The 14277-nt window shown below is 35.2% G+C and overlaps 1 protein-coding gene across 1 annotated transcript; it reads left to right on the forward strand.

Annotated features, from left to right (window-relative positions):
- Nucleotides 1-602: 602 nt before the first annotated feature.
- On the forward strand, nucleotides 603-3243 carry LOC110098671 (pentatricopeptide repeat-containing protein At1g09220, mitochondrial). Its single transcript, XM_020825572.2, has one exon. It carries the CDS (start codon nucleotides 823-825, stop codon nucleotides 2272-2274), a length of 1452 nt encoding a protein of 483 aa, XP_020681231.1. The 5' UTR covers nucleotides 603-822; the 3' UTR covers nucleotides 2275-3243.
- The last annotated feature ends 11034 nt before the right edge of the window (nucleotides 3244-14277 follow it).

Below are 14277 nucleotides of genomic sequence, written 5' to 3' on the forward strand. Positions count from 1 at the left end.
CCACAAGAATCTGGATAATCCTCTATATATGGGATTCGACAAAAAAATTCAACTGACTACTGCCGAAGAGCATAGACACTTGCATGGCATGCATTCTAGTCACAACCATGAGCATGCAAGCACATGAATAATGAACAAGAGCATGTCAATAATCTCTCAACTACTTTCGTCCACTATTGCCAATAATGTTCACGCATGTCATCGGCTATAAAACAAATACAAGCATGTCATCACCTTTATTTTCAAAGCATGTCGTTGACAATAATAACAATGTTGCCGCTTCATTATCCATCATTGCTGATAGTGTCGATTTATGCCATTGTCAATACGGCCAATGTATGCTATAATTCCACACGTGACTCCACAGAAAAAATAAATAAAAACTGTAGAAATGAACAAATAAGGGAAAGCTCCATTTTAGCTTGATGATCAAGTGAAATCATTAGAGACAACCAATGAAAAAAATTATATAAATAATATTCTAATAATAAAAAATCATAATTAATTATAATATTTTATTTTAAATTTTCTTCCAAATGTGTTTAACATATAAATAATTTACGTTACATCCGTTGGGATATAATTTTTATCAGATATCAGATCTAACTCTTCTAGCAGATGATATAAAACACCAGCCAAGCAAAATTGGTTCTTCTTATGTTTTTTTTGCTTCGAATCGAAGTAATGTAGGTAGCAAATCCGATTATCGTTGCTGTTATTCGATTATTATGTTGCCACTGGCCTATGCTATGGTTATGATTTCATAAATATTTGTAGCAGTTTTTTTATTCCCTTCCTAATTTCAGCTCAATTTTGGTGTCAATGCCATGGATCAAAGCATTATCACTCCATCATCTCCCGATTCTCCATTTCCGCGGCTTGCAACAATACTGCTCGTCAAACCAAGAGCAGCATCTCCTCTCCCTCCTTCACCGCCATCCACAACTTCGCCCTTCCCTCCAACTCCATTCTTACCTCGTCACTTCTGGCCTTCACCGCCATAGCATTAGCCGCAGTGGCATCCTTCTCTGGAACACCCTCATCTACCGCTACTCTTTAGGCTCTTCTCCACTTAAAGCCCTCAATATCTACCAACACATGCTCGCCTTCTGCGCTGCGGACCTACCAACCGACTCCTTCACCTTCTCCTTTCTCATCAAGGCCTGTGCTGCAGCCTCCTTAGTTTCTCCATCCGGTGTCCAACTTCACTCTCTTGTTCTCAAAAACGGCTTCGCATTCGATGTCTATGTTCACACTGCTTTGCTCAACATGTACTCCTGCTATGGATCTATAGACAATGCTCACAAGGTGTTCGATGAAATGCCTGCAAGAAGTTTGGTTTCTTGGAATGCGATGATCACTGGTTTTAGCAAATGGGGAGAGATGGAGATGGCAATGTCAGTTTTTGCACAAATGCCGAACCGTAATGTGATCTCCTGGACTGGATTGATCGATGGATATACCCGGACTAAGAAACCAGAGGAAGCTGTCAATCTCTTTAGGGAAATGGCAGTCCAAGGCATAAGCCCTTCGGAGATCACTGTTTTAGTCATCATCCCTGCCATAACAAACCTTGGGGCACTTGACATTGGAAAAACGCTGCATGCTTATTGTGTGAAGGGGGGAATTGATTTGCTTGACATCCGAATCCAGAATTCTCTGATTGATATGTATGCAAAGTGTGGCTCGATTGAGAACTCAGTTCAGGTTTTTGAGCAGATGGGTGGAAGAAGCAATTTGATTTCGTGGACTTCAATCATATCAGGCTTTGCAATGCATGGCATGGCAAAGGAAGCAGTTCTATTTTTTGAGAAGATGGGGAGAGAGAAGATAAAGCCAAACCGGGTCACCTTTCTCAGTCTGTTGAATGCTTGTAGCCATGGAGGGTTGGTAGAGGAGGGTGTGAGGTTCTTCACGCTGATGGTGAATGGGTATGGTGTTGAGCCAGAGATGAAGCATTACAGTTGTTTGATTGACATGCTAGGGAGGGCGGGGAAGCTGCGAGAGGCAGAGGAGGTGATTGCTGGGTTGCAGGTGGAGGTGAATTCCGTAGTGTGGAGAACATTGTTGGGTTGCTGTAGCAAGCATGGAGAGATAGAGATGGGGGAGAGGGTGTTAAGGAGGATAATGGAGTTGGAGAGAGAGTTTGGAGGGGATTATGTTGTTTTTTCTAATATGCTCACAGAGGCTGGTAGGTTTGTTGATGCTGAGACTGTGAGGAGATTGTTGGATGATAGAAATGCCGTGAAAATTCCTGGCCTTAGTCATGGTTGAGACAAGCTATTCTAAGTAATTTCGTTTTCTGGACATGCACACACATAGATGAAACTATCTATTTCTTAAGGATTAAAACGGACCAGAATTATCATGTATGGAAGTTGTGCAAATAAGTTGACATAGAACAGATTTAACAGTCCAAGCTGGGATACATTGAGTAAACAAAGAATTTGATTCATGATATTGGCGCCAAATAGTTGGATAAGATTAATAATGAAGATTATGAAGTTGATGACGATGATGGTGAGGACCTTCCTTTAAAGGATGAAAATGTGTGGGCTAGCTACAAAATTATGAACTCCTCCAAGCGAGCAATTTAAAGTAGGACATAGAAATCATACTCAAATTTGAGACCTCTTTTATTCTGCTTGAGCTAGTGCTCATTGGTAATGATGATAAAAGTTGAGTATATCACTTTACTGAATGCAGAATCGCAATTGAAGATCTTTGCTTGTCAATGCAAATATCTAGATAGCCCACCCTAAATGAAGAAAAGTTAAATTCCTGGATCAGCTAGCTAACAAGCATTTTTACCCTCTTATAGTTATAATAGTGAAGATGAAGTCACCTTGCATGATTATAAATTATACCAAGGAGTTCCATTGCCAATCGGGCTCTTAAAATGTTCTTAGATCACCAATGCAAACGAGTATGCTATGACGCTTGCTAATAGTGCAACTGTCAAGACTCGAGAACGCACGTTGGATTGCTGTGGCTATTCAAATAGAGAATGGAGCCTTCATTTATAGCACAAGAAAGATCTATCAGGATTATTTACGAGCCCGGCTCTAGCAGGCTTATCCCAATGAATTCGAACCTATTCAAGCGGGCAAAAAGTCTATGCCATCTATATGCTTACAAAGGATTACTTGGCTGTGTTAAAAAAATTATAGATTCACTTTCTTATGATATTTTGAAATCAAATTAAGCCTGCGACGAGGTAGAAGTTGTGAGGCACGTGACAAATTGGCCTTTTTTCTTTTTTCTAGTTTTTAACAGCTAGCTGTCCAACCCCATTTAACCTCTCATTCCCGACGACCCGATGAGCCGTCCCAATAAAATTATAATATTTGTTATGTGTTTTTCAATTTACCGCGCAACCCGGCGACCTGACCTTATCTAGACGCAAAAAGTGAAGTTTTATTAAAAAGAAACCTGGGGCGTTTTAGTGAAATTTTTGAAATCAAGGCGTTTCAGTTTCTCCACGTATGTTATTTCAGGTGCGCATCATGTTAGACCGAAGCATCGACCTTTTTTTGCTCGAGATTTTTGTCTTGGAAGCTATGGCTAAGGTCAATTTTATATTTCTAGGAAAGAAGTTGTACTTTATCACCAAATATATTAGATCTATTTATTCTGGAAATGAATTATCTTTTTTTTTTTTTTTTGTAAATGTTTTATCTAATATAGTTGTTAGGGTTTATATTTAGGGTTTAGAATTAATTCTGTAAATCTCAACACTTTATTCTATGCTTCTCTTTTATGGCTAACATTTTTGCGTCAACATTCTATGCTACAAAGCAGCACATATCTTATCACCATCCCATAGAATTTTTCCTTATATTTGAGCTGTATTTTTCTATCACGCAATATGCCGAATGCATTCCTCAACTTCAACCCTCAAACTTGAATTCTATTAATAATTTTCTCATCTATTTCACCATTACTTTGAACAATAGACTCAAAATATCTAAAATATTCTCTTATTAATGACTTAATCGCCTAAAGTCAAAATCCTTCCACTAGATCTATTACTACTAAAATTGTATTCCATGTATTCTGTTTTTGATCTACTCAAATGAAAACCTTTAGACATTATGTTTGACCTCCATAATTCAAGTTTACTTTCAACTCCCTCTCTATTTTTATCAATAAGAAGAATATCATCTGTAAAAAGAATACACCAAGGTACATTCTCTTGAGAAAATCTAGTATGAACATTCAAGACTAAAGCAGAAAGATATGGGATTAAAGCTGGTCCTTGATATAATGAAATTAAAATATGTTTTTTCATACCTCTATTGAAATATCATCAGGTTCAATAGCTTTTCTACAATTCATTTTCTTTAAAGCCTCTCTAACTTCGGTTTTATTAATATGCCAATAAATAATAAATCTTTACTTTTATTTAGGGTGTTAAGGTCATTGAAGTTAATCGTATTCTCATAATCTTCATTGAAAATTTTATCAAAGAATCTCATTTACTTTTATTGAATATCCTCATACCTACACCATTTTTAGTAAAACTCACCCGAATATCATAAATGAAATCCTAAACTACTAATCTCTTTAGCCTTCTCTCCAACTCATTTAGTTTTTTTGTATACATTGAATATTTATCTTCCTATGAATCATAATATATTTTAGTTTCATTAATTTTCATGTCATGGGCTCCAAAAATTCATGACTAGGCCTCTTCGCAAACCCCTTTCCTTTTTTGGGTTGTCATGGAGAGTATTAACACTTATATTATACAGCAAGTTTTCAGAATGCATATTATATTTTGAATAAGACATTACCCAGAGATTTTGCCCTCATTTTGCAAGGGTTTTATGATATGAGTTCAGGATTCCTATAGGTGTAACCCTCTATAGTTAATTACTCCTCCATGTAACAAGAGAGAAAATTTTATTAAGGCTAGTCATCAAACATATACATAGAGATATGTGATATATGGTCTATAATAACAGTATAGATTTAGTTTTTGAGAATTAATATTTATTATTAAAAATTTCACTATCATGCACTTAAAGTGGAAGGTGGGGGGTATGATGATGAGCCCTATCAAGATCTTATGATTCAGCGGTTCGGACCATCGTGGACCCTTGTCTACTTAGTCAGAGAAGTAGTCGACCCATCATGACAAAAGGATCCTTGTCGGCAACCACGGGGTTCCTCGTCCAAGAGTATCTTATAGACTTAGGATGAATATTTGCCTAAGGGAACAAATTTGAATCCATCTTAGCAAATAAAAGGCTTCGTGTCCTATTGATTATATCTTATTAATTTATATCTTAAAAATCTGAATCCATTGGGGTACAAGAAGGCTCTAACCATTATTATAATTATATCATTTGGCGGTAATACCACCTGATTTAGAAGGTCCTAGCCTATGGTGTCATTTAGCGGCAAAATCATCGGTTAGAGGATACGTTCCATGTGCTTATTGGAAAGAGACTATTTAATAATGAATCTAAATGATATTTTTGACCAGAAATCTGATCTTTGTGAGCTAAGGTAATTTTTAAATTTGTCCTCCTTGACAAATTGTTATGGTGTGTGAATGAGTTTTGCTTTAGTTATTTGATAATTTATTTCATTTTAGATTTCTTGATTTTTCTTTTTGGTTATCTATGTTGTGAATTTTCATGAGAATTTAGGAGGCATTTTTTTTTAATATTTGAGGTCCCCTTGGTTTGAGATTTTCTGTCAACACGATCATTATTGGGATGTTTACAGATAATTGAGATGTATTTTGAATATTTGGGGTCCCCTACGGTTGAGATTTTTTTGACATCACAGCTATTATTGGGGTGTTTACAAGCAAATATGAGGCATTTTGAATATTTAGGGCCCCCTTCGATTGAGATTTTTATAAACTCGACCATCATCAAGGTTTTTATGGGAAACTTCATTTTACTGGTTTAAACTTGTTAACTCTATCTACTTGCTGATAGATGATCGAGTTAAATATCGGCTTTATGTCTTTATTAGTATTTTTTTATTAAAGACTTTAAAGGCCTACTATGAATATATGAAACAAAGATCCTGGTCGATGCCGTTATTATATATTTGTTTGATAGTTCGAACAATGTTGACTACTATCTATTCATATAGAAGGATCAGACTCAAACTTAAGTTCATTTCTTGTCCCATGCAATATCCTCATATATCACATTATACAACATGCTTGCTGGGGCTTATGAGGTTATAAAATTTTAATTGTATTTTGTATAAAGCATTTGTATAATAATTGTGTATATATGTGCAATAGGTGTATATGCACATTTGCTTGTTAACATACTCACGTATTTTTTAGTGTATTTATATATATACATACATTTTGGCATGTGAGTTTACATCTTATGTGATGTTCTTGATATGCAATGTAGTGATTTAACACGCTAACATAACATATGGTATATTTGTGTAATATGCACGTATGATGCATTTTGCAATTGCAGGTTGTTTATTCATGCACGCATGATATTTTGCATGTTGCACATCAACTCAATGCAGTATTGTACAATATGTAAATATAATGCATGTTATATATTGCAACATGTACTTTGCATATAATAATGTATATACATTTATTACATTCATATGTTAGGTAAGGATGCCTATAACATGTTTACTCATCCCTAACTGCACGTAGTTGTGATATACTTGTGTAGTATACTAGTATATTACATAGTGCATTTTACATATTAGAAAGCATATATGCATGTTGCATCCTACATATTGCAAAGGAATGCATGTATGTGAATGTGTCAACGTGCATTTTGATGTATAAGAGCGGTGCTTTTGCAATATTTAGATATAGTCAGCTATGTGATTGACTATTGCTAATGATCATGCATAATTTCATTTTAGCATTTATAAACACCTTCTATCCACTTGTATGAGTGTTGTGGATCTGGTGGCATGACATTGTGCTATAAGTCGCTCGTTACTTATTATAGGCAGGCTATCTTGCATCACTAAACTTTTGTTTGCAAGTAATAATCATTCAAAAGATGCACGAGCTTTCTTAAAGAAACGATGAATAAGTTTTTTCCACTTGTATGCATGTTGCATATTTGGTGGCATTGCATTATGTCGTAGGTCATTTGTCGTTTTATGCAAGTAGACTGTCGTGCGCTAATAAATTTACTATAATTATTATGGGAGCTTGCATTTGAAATAGTATTGCATTGGCTATGATCTCATGTCCTTTCTTGTAAATGACATGTCGAATGTATATGATCACAGAGAATCCATCATTTTTCTCAGCATATCTATTGATTTTGTGCACAAATAAACTACATAAGCTATCATTATTTGTATATGTTTGTATTTACCACTGCTCATCTGTATTTTCCTGTAAACTGCATGTTGTGTGTGTATGGAAAGTCCTCTATAGTGTTTTGTAAGTGTTTGCATTTATTGTGATTCCTTGCTTACGCTTCTCACTGTCACTTGTGGGCAAACTATATTGAGTGTCTATTTTCTCGTGTCATCTACAATTGTTTGCATTTACTACGACTCTTCTATGCTTTTTCTTATAGATATCATCTCGGATGTATATCTTCATTCACATGATCCATCACTCGATTCCTGCATGGGATGATATTTAAATGCCATCTATCATCCAAGATGAAAAACCATAATTTTTCACTAATTGTACTAGACGATCCTAATCTTTGTACGGTATGAATCGATCACTGCATGAGACAATATTTAATTGTCAACTATAGTACTGGATGATTAGTTCAATCTTTTGAACTAATCATATAGGATGATTATAGGATAGTACAAGATGATCAGTATAATCTGTTGAACCAATCATCAAGACCAGTGTAGTTCGTACTATCTGAAAGTGCTATTTTGAACTAATTGTACATGATAATCTCATGATTATACTAGACGATCAGAAGCGCCATATTGAAATTTAGGACTTATTTGGAGGCTCTCTATTTAAGCTTTCTTATTGTCTTATTGAGTATTTTTTGTAGTTGTCTTGTTTTGAGAGGGAGCTTAGAGGAAGAAAAGGCGTGCTTTAAGAGAGAAGAAAGAGTGAGATTCTTATGAGGAGAGTTGTGAGGGATTCACAAAGGTTACTCCAAGCAATGTTTCCATTATCTTCTTCAAGTTACTTTCTTTATTCTTTGGTGGCTCTAGGAGACATTCTTCAACATTAGATTCAGGTTCTCTGCCTACTCTAGGAGGGAGTAAAAGGATTCAGGTTCTCTACCTACTCTAGCAAGGAGTAAAAGGATTCAAGCTCTTTGTCTACTCTAGGAGGGAGTAAAAGGATTCAGGTTCTCTACCTTCACTAGGAGGGTGAAAAATATTAAAGGTACTCTACCTCACCGGGTTGGTGGAAGAGATTTTTATAAGGACTTCTCCACCTAGTTATGGGGGCTAAATGAGAGACACTAAAATATTTAGTGCAATACTTAAAGGAGGTTTCCAGGGAGTGGTCGTAGGTCAGATTTGACCGAACCACTATAAAATTTAGTGTGTTCATTCTTTTACTTGTCGCATTTTAACTTTCACACTTATTTTTTATTTTTATGTGGTTGCAATTTTTTATTATTGTGAACATAATCTACTTCTGCATTGTGAGATAAATTTATTTGTTTTAAAATATTTAAAAAAAAATAAAAAGACTTTTCTTTTTTGCTTGAAGTAATTTTTTTAAATAACTAATTAACGGTCGCTGCTCTTTAGTTTTCGATACTTTGCAGGTTTACTTGCATGCCAATTATGTTTGAAAATCTTCCACTATGAGTTCCCCTACTTGCTTGATTATGTTCATTTGGGTAATTGAGGTTTGTTGCTTATTATTTGTATATTCAATTTGATTAAATATTTTAAAGTTTAAAATTTAGTCTGGTTCCCTGCAATTAATTTAAATTTAAGTCTCCAATCATTAGATTCAAGTCTAGGTCCTTTGTTTACCGAATTTTGGCAGCCTTCTAGTGTGTCCCTTAATTAGGCAAAATTTTGGGAGCTAAGCCTTTCTTACTATACTATAAAAGTGTATAGTATAGGTGTCGGGTGAAAGCGTGGTCGACTCTTCAACCCTACTATGCTACGAGAGCACATAAGAGCCTTCAAGGTATATTTCTGAAAGACATACAAATTTTCTCTCACACCATGCTACAAGAGCATGTAGGGTGGTCCCCCACGAGCATCGAAAATGGGATTTTGGAGTTTTTGAGAGTTTGGAGATATTTATATCTTAGTGATGAAAGTGCTAAAATGCAGAGGGATTAAATCAAAGATTTATTTCTCTCATTTCTCTCTCTCTCTCTCTCTCTCTCTCTCTCTCTCTCTCTCTCTCTCTCTCTCTCTCTCTCTCTCTCTTTCTCTCTCTCTCTCACTCTCTCTTGAAACCTCTCCTCTAATTTTTTTATAGTGGGCTACTTGGAGTGTGGTGGTTGGATACAATAAGTAATGACTATTTCAATGGATTTTAGTAGTTGAGGGGTATTCACTTGGGTTGCTATTATGGTTTCAGTAGTTTTTTGGGTGCACGGGTTTGTAAAAATGGGTGTTTGGCTATAGTATAGAAGAGGAAGATTAGTTGATTGGTTTTACTGGTAGATGGGTAGGTATGGGAAGAAGTAAATGGCTATTGGAGGATAGATAAAGTGGGCTGAGATGAATATATAGGAGATGGACAACTATTATTATAGAGGTAAGAAATATAGTTTAATGGCTTTGTTGGGCTATAGGTGGGTTGCATAGTAGAGTAAGATGGTTGGCTATGAAGGAGAGGAAGTAGGATGTTGGTTGTGTGGTATAGTAGCTTGCAAATAGAAAGGTTATATGGTTAGAAGTGTATGGGGAACTTTCTCTGGATATGTAGGAGTGAGAGAGAATAAAGGTTGGTTTGGTTTGGCAGTTTAGGTGCTTTGGATGAGTAAGAGTTAAGGGGGAATAGGGGTTGGTTTGGTTTTGAAGAATAGTGGAGGATTGGAGGAGAGGCCTACTGTGATGTGGTTTTTTTAGAGAGTTAGGTGAAGTTTAAAATTATTGTTGGGCTTATATCAGTGGATATAGAGTTCATATGGGTTGTATAGTGATTGGCTGAGCTGGTAGAGGAGTTGGGGAAGGTTGGGTTGAGTGGTGTTTGGCCATAAAAAGGGGAAGGGCTGGGTTGCTCATGGCCATATGCTGGAAAGCAGGGAGATCATCCCTGTACATTGTGTTCTGTTTAGCTGATTTGGTGTTTGGTTATTTTGGGCTAAAGGGAAAGGCGTTAGAGGGGTTTCACAGTAGCAGATGTTATGTGGTGATGAGTTCTTGCAGCTATTATGCCTTTCGAGGAGAATCAAACAATGTAGGGCAGCTGCTGTGTAGTTTAAGGGAAGTGTAGGTATAATGGAAGGGTCTATTGAGAGTAAAAGACCAAGTATTGGTGTTACTTGGTTTGTGGTAGAGGATTAGACTACAATAAATGCAAGATTTGAGATGTGTATTTGGCTACAGTAAATGCATGATTTGAGTAGGATTTGGCTATAGTAACAACATGATTTGAGCATGATTTGGCTATAGTTACAACATGATTTGAGCATTGGATTTAGATAGTTGTGCAGGGATATGAGCACGATTTCGCCATGGGTAAAGTAGTGAGATAAAATTTGAGGTATGTATTTTATTTTATTTTTGTTATTTAATACATATTATTAAATAAATATAATCATATACTTTATTTCTATTACAAATTTAATTTAAAAATGTGTGAACTGGACCCTCACATAAATCCTAATATTTTTTACATCTCAATTTTCATGCCATCTTGAAATTTGTGCAGTCGTATAAAAGCAGATTTCATCTTTTCGATCCATTTAATAGCCCATGCAATTCTGCAGTCATTTTCATATGATTTCAATATTTTAGACACAATGGCAGAGTCCGTTCTATAATTAAGTATGTTATTTTATTCTCTTTTTGGTTTGGTGCATAGTGGGGGTTCCTAAATTTTCTTCCATCCATAGGTGATAAACTTTATTCTTCATCTTTGATGAGGATTATATATTCTTTAAAATATAAGAAAAATTGATTAAAAATTTGAGTTTAGAATATTAAAGATTAATTTACTTTTCTAAGAGAAATTATAGATTTAGAATTTATTAGAAGTTAAAGAAGACAAGCTAAGGGATGTATAATCTGAACTTATTCTTTCTTAGATTGAGCTAACATCCTAAACACAATCAAGCACCTTATAAATGTAAGAAAGGATGGCTCTATCCTAAGGAATCAAGAATTTTTAATTTTAAAGTTTAATCAAGACTGTATATAATATATGAATGGATCTAGATAGTGTCATGTATGATAATGCATGAAGCAAATGAATAAAGAAAATCTTTTATTTATTTATTTGGAAACATAAATATAACCTAAGGTCTACTAAAAACTAAGGTGGCCAAGCTCCACCACTACATACTTAGATTTTTACTCCTATGAATTTAAGTTCAAATACATTTGCTTACATTATTCTGGCTCTAAATCTTCTATAGGGTTCCAAAAGAGAACAACCTTCAAAGGAGAGGGAATTATTTGTTGGAGTTGTATTTATTTATGTAAGCAAACATCTTGAATCATTTTATAACCTTTGAAATTGAAAATATAAATATACAATTAGCACTTTACAATTTATATCAAGTATTAGATACATTCTACCTTGAATCTTTACTTTTACAAACATTCTAGTAACATTATATTTTTATCTTCTTTTATAATAAGAAAAAAATTATATATATATATATATATATATATGCAATGCATGCGTAAGTCAAATGTAAGCATATACAATTTAAAAGCTTAATTGACCACCAACAAAAAAGTAATTATGCATGTCATGACATCTAGAATACTCTTAGTAAAACACGCACCAAGGATACTCTACTAGAAAAGGTACTTGCATCATTCCAAACATACTACGACCTAGCCTAACAATATTTTCAGTTGCCCTAGCAAATAAAGTCTAGTGTGTGAAAAAGGTGGTGTGTCTTTAATATATCCTATGAGGTTTATTTATTTATGTTATTTATTAAATGTATTTGGTTCGTTGAAAGCCAAGTGATCTTTAATTTAAGTTTAGACTTTAATATTTTTATGCTTTGAGATTTTTTTAAGGATAGGTTTTAATTGTTGAAGTTTATTAATGATTGATTATTTAGGTCTTTTGAATAGTCATTTCAGATCCTAATGCTTTCAACCCAATACACATTTTCCCTCCTAAAAGGAGTCAAGCACAAGGGTATAAAAGCATCAATATCTAAGTGTTTTATTATTGAATTCTTATAGGTTGTTTATTTATATTTGTTTACACTATTGTTATGAGGTTTATTTCATCCTCATTGAGACTACGCTAATAGTATTGTTAGCCCGGGTTATCGAGCAGTCACTTTGGTTAATTATATTTGATTTAATTTAATACATTAAGTTAATTATTTATTAAAGGACTTAATAATATAATGCACTTATATATTCCAAAATGGAGTCAATATTAGTCCCCATTAATTATTTAAAGACTCCAATCTAATGCATATGTATTTTTTGTTGCAAATCTATGGATGATTTTGATGATAGCAAACATTCTTTGTTCTCTACAACTACCTTATGTACTGACATTTCAGGTTCACACGATCGGACTGCAATTTGAAACCAGCTCAAGATTGGGTAGACTAGGTCTGAGTCAGTTTGTACCCTTTTTCCTTTCTTTAGTCTATTGTATTTGTTGTGGCTCCTGATACTTTATAACATATAAGAGTTTCTAACTGTTCCCTAGAGTTTACTATTTTTGGTAATATCGACCTGGACAAAATTTATATCGGCCGGCACGATCTGTCCAAAAATAGAAACCCTAATTAGGGCATCCTCATTAAGGCAGCCGTCATGAGCTGATCAGCCTGGACGATACCTGTATCGGCCAGGATGATAGGCTCAAAATAAAAAGAATCAGCCGCCATAATCAGATTAAGAATTTTTTTATTTTAGGAAATCGGCCAGGACGATATTCATATCGTCCAGGCCGATCTAACTCAATTATGCCTAAATTGATCTAGTATCTTTGGAAAGTATTAATGGTTGATTGATACGATCACATCGTTCAGGACGATCATCAGATCGACCGGGACGATGTCCTGGATGATCTACATCGGACAGCTCGAATTCAGGGTGATGATCAGGACGATTGAAATCAATTTTAAACTAATTGGCCTGGACGATCGTGTTATCGGCCAGGACGATGTAACCAATTTTCTTCTGATCATCCCAAATCATCCCGAGCTGATGAGCTAAATTTGTACTGATCGGCCAGGACGATATACCTATCGTCCTGGACGATAATATCAGCAACTTGCATTAATGAGCTCATTTTGAGCTTTTCTATTTAAGCTATGACATGACACTTTATAAGTGTCTTTTGCAGCCATTGTAGCTTCGTTCTTGTGGGTGAAACTTGAAGAGAAAGCTTGAAAGGGAGTGAAGAACAGGTGAAGTCTGAGAGAGGGAGAAGATCCTGTGAGGGGGGACTTAAGGGAGTGTGGAGGGGGATTCTACACGGTTGCTCCAGCAGGCTTGCACCTTAATACCGTCAGATTCAAGGCTTGTCTCGATGGAAGTTCACCAAAGAAGAAGATCTCTTTGGTGTCAAAGAACCTTGCAACTCCACCGTAACGGGGAAGGTGGAAGTGATTTTGTAAGGGCTTCTCAGCCTTGCTATGGGGGCTAAAGGAGAGACATTTATTTTAGTGCAATACTTGGAGGGTGCCTCCAAGGACTGGACGTTGGTCAAGGTTTGACCAAACCACTATAAATCCGATGTGTTCTTTCGTTATTACTTCTAAACTTTTAATTTCCACATCGTTGGTTTTGATTGTGGTGAATCTTGTTTTTTGGATTTAAGATTGTGTTTGTTTTAAATACTGATTCACCTCTCTATCTCATTATTAGCCTAGGGCCAGTTCTATAGGGCTTAACATCCCTATTGAACTATCAAGTGGTATCAGAGCAGGATTCATAAAATAAGTTTTTGAAAGCTTTTGAATTTTCGATCCATGGCTAATCATAATGTTGCGGAAGGATATTCAATCACCAGACCTCCTTTATTTGAAAATATGTCATTTGATTTTTGGAAAACTCGCATGTCTATTTTCTTGCAATCGATTGATTTTTGATATTCGCATGTGGCATATGATTTTACTGGTTATTCAATGCACGTCAACGTATTTGTTAAGGAGTTTTAAACTGATATTCCTTTTTATCATGGAATAAGAAAAA

Source organism: Dendrobium catenatum, unplaced genomic scaffold, assembly GCF_001605985.2.
Source record: "Dendrobium catenatum unplaced genomic scaffold, ASM160598v2 fragScaff_scaffold_860, whole genome shotgun sequence".
Classification (NCBI taxonomy): domain Eukaryota; kingdom Viridiplantae; phylum Streptophyta; class Magnoliopsida; order Asparagales; family Orchidaceae; genus Dendrobium; species Dendrobium catenatum.

Coding starts and splice junctions, on each gene's coding strand:
- LOC110098671 (XM_020825572.2), top strand. CDS start 823: ATGCCATGGATCAAAGCATTATCACTCCATCATCTCCCGATTCTCCAT.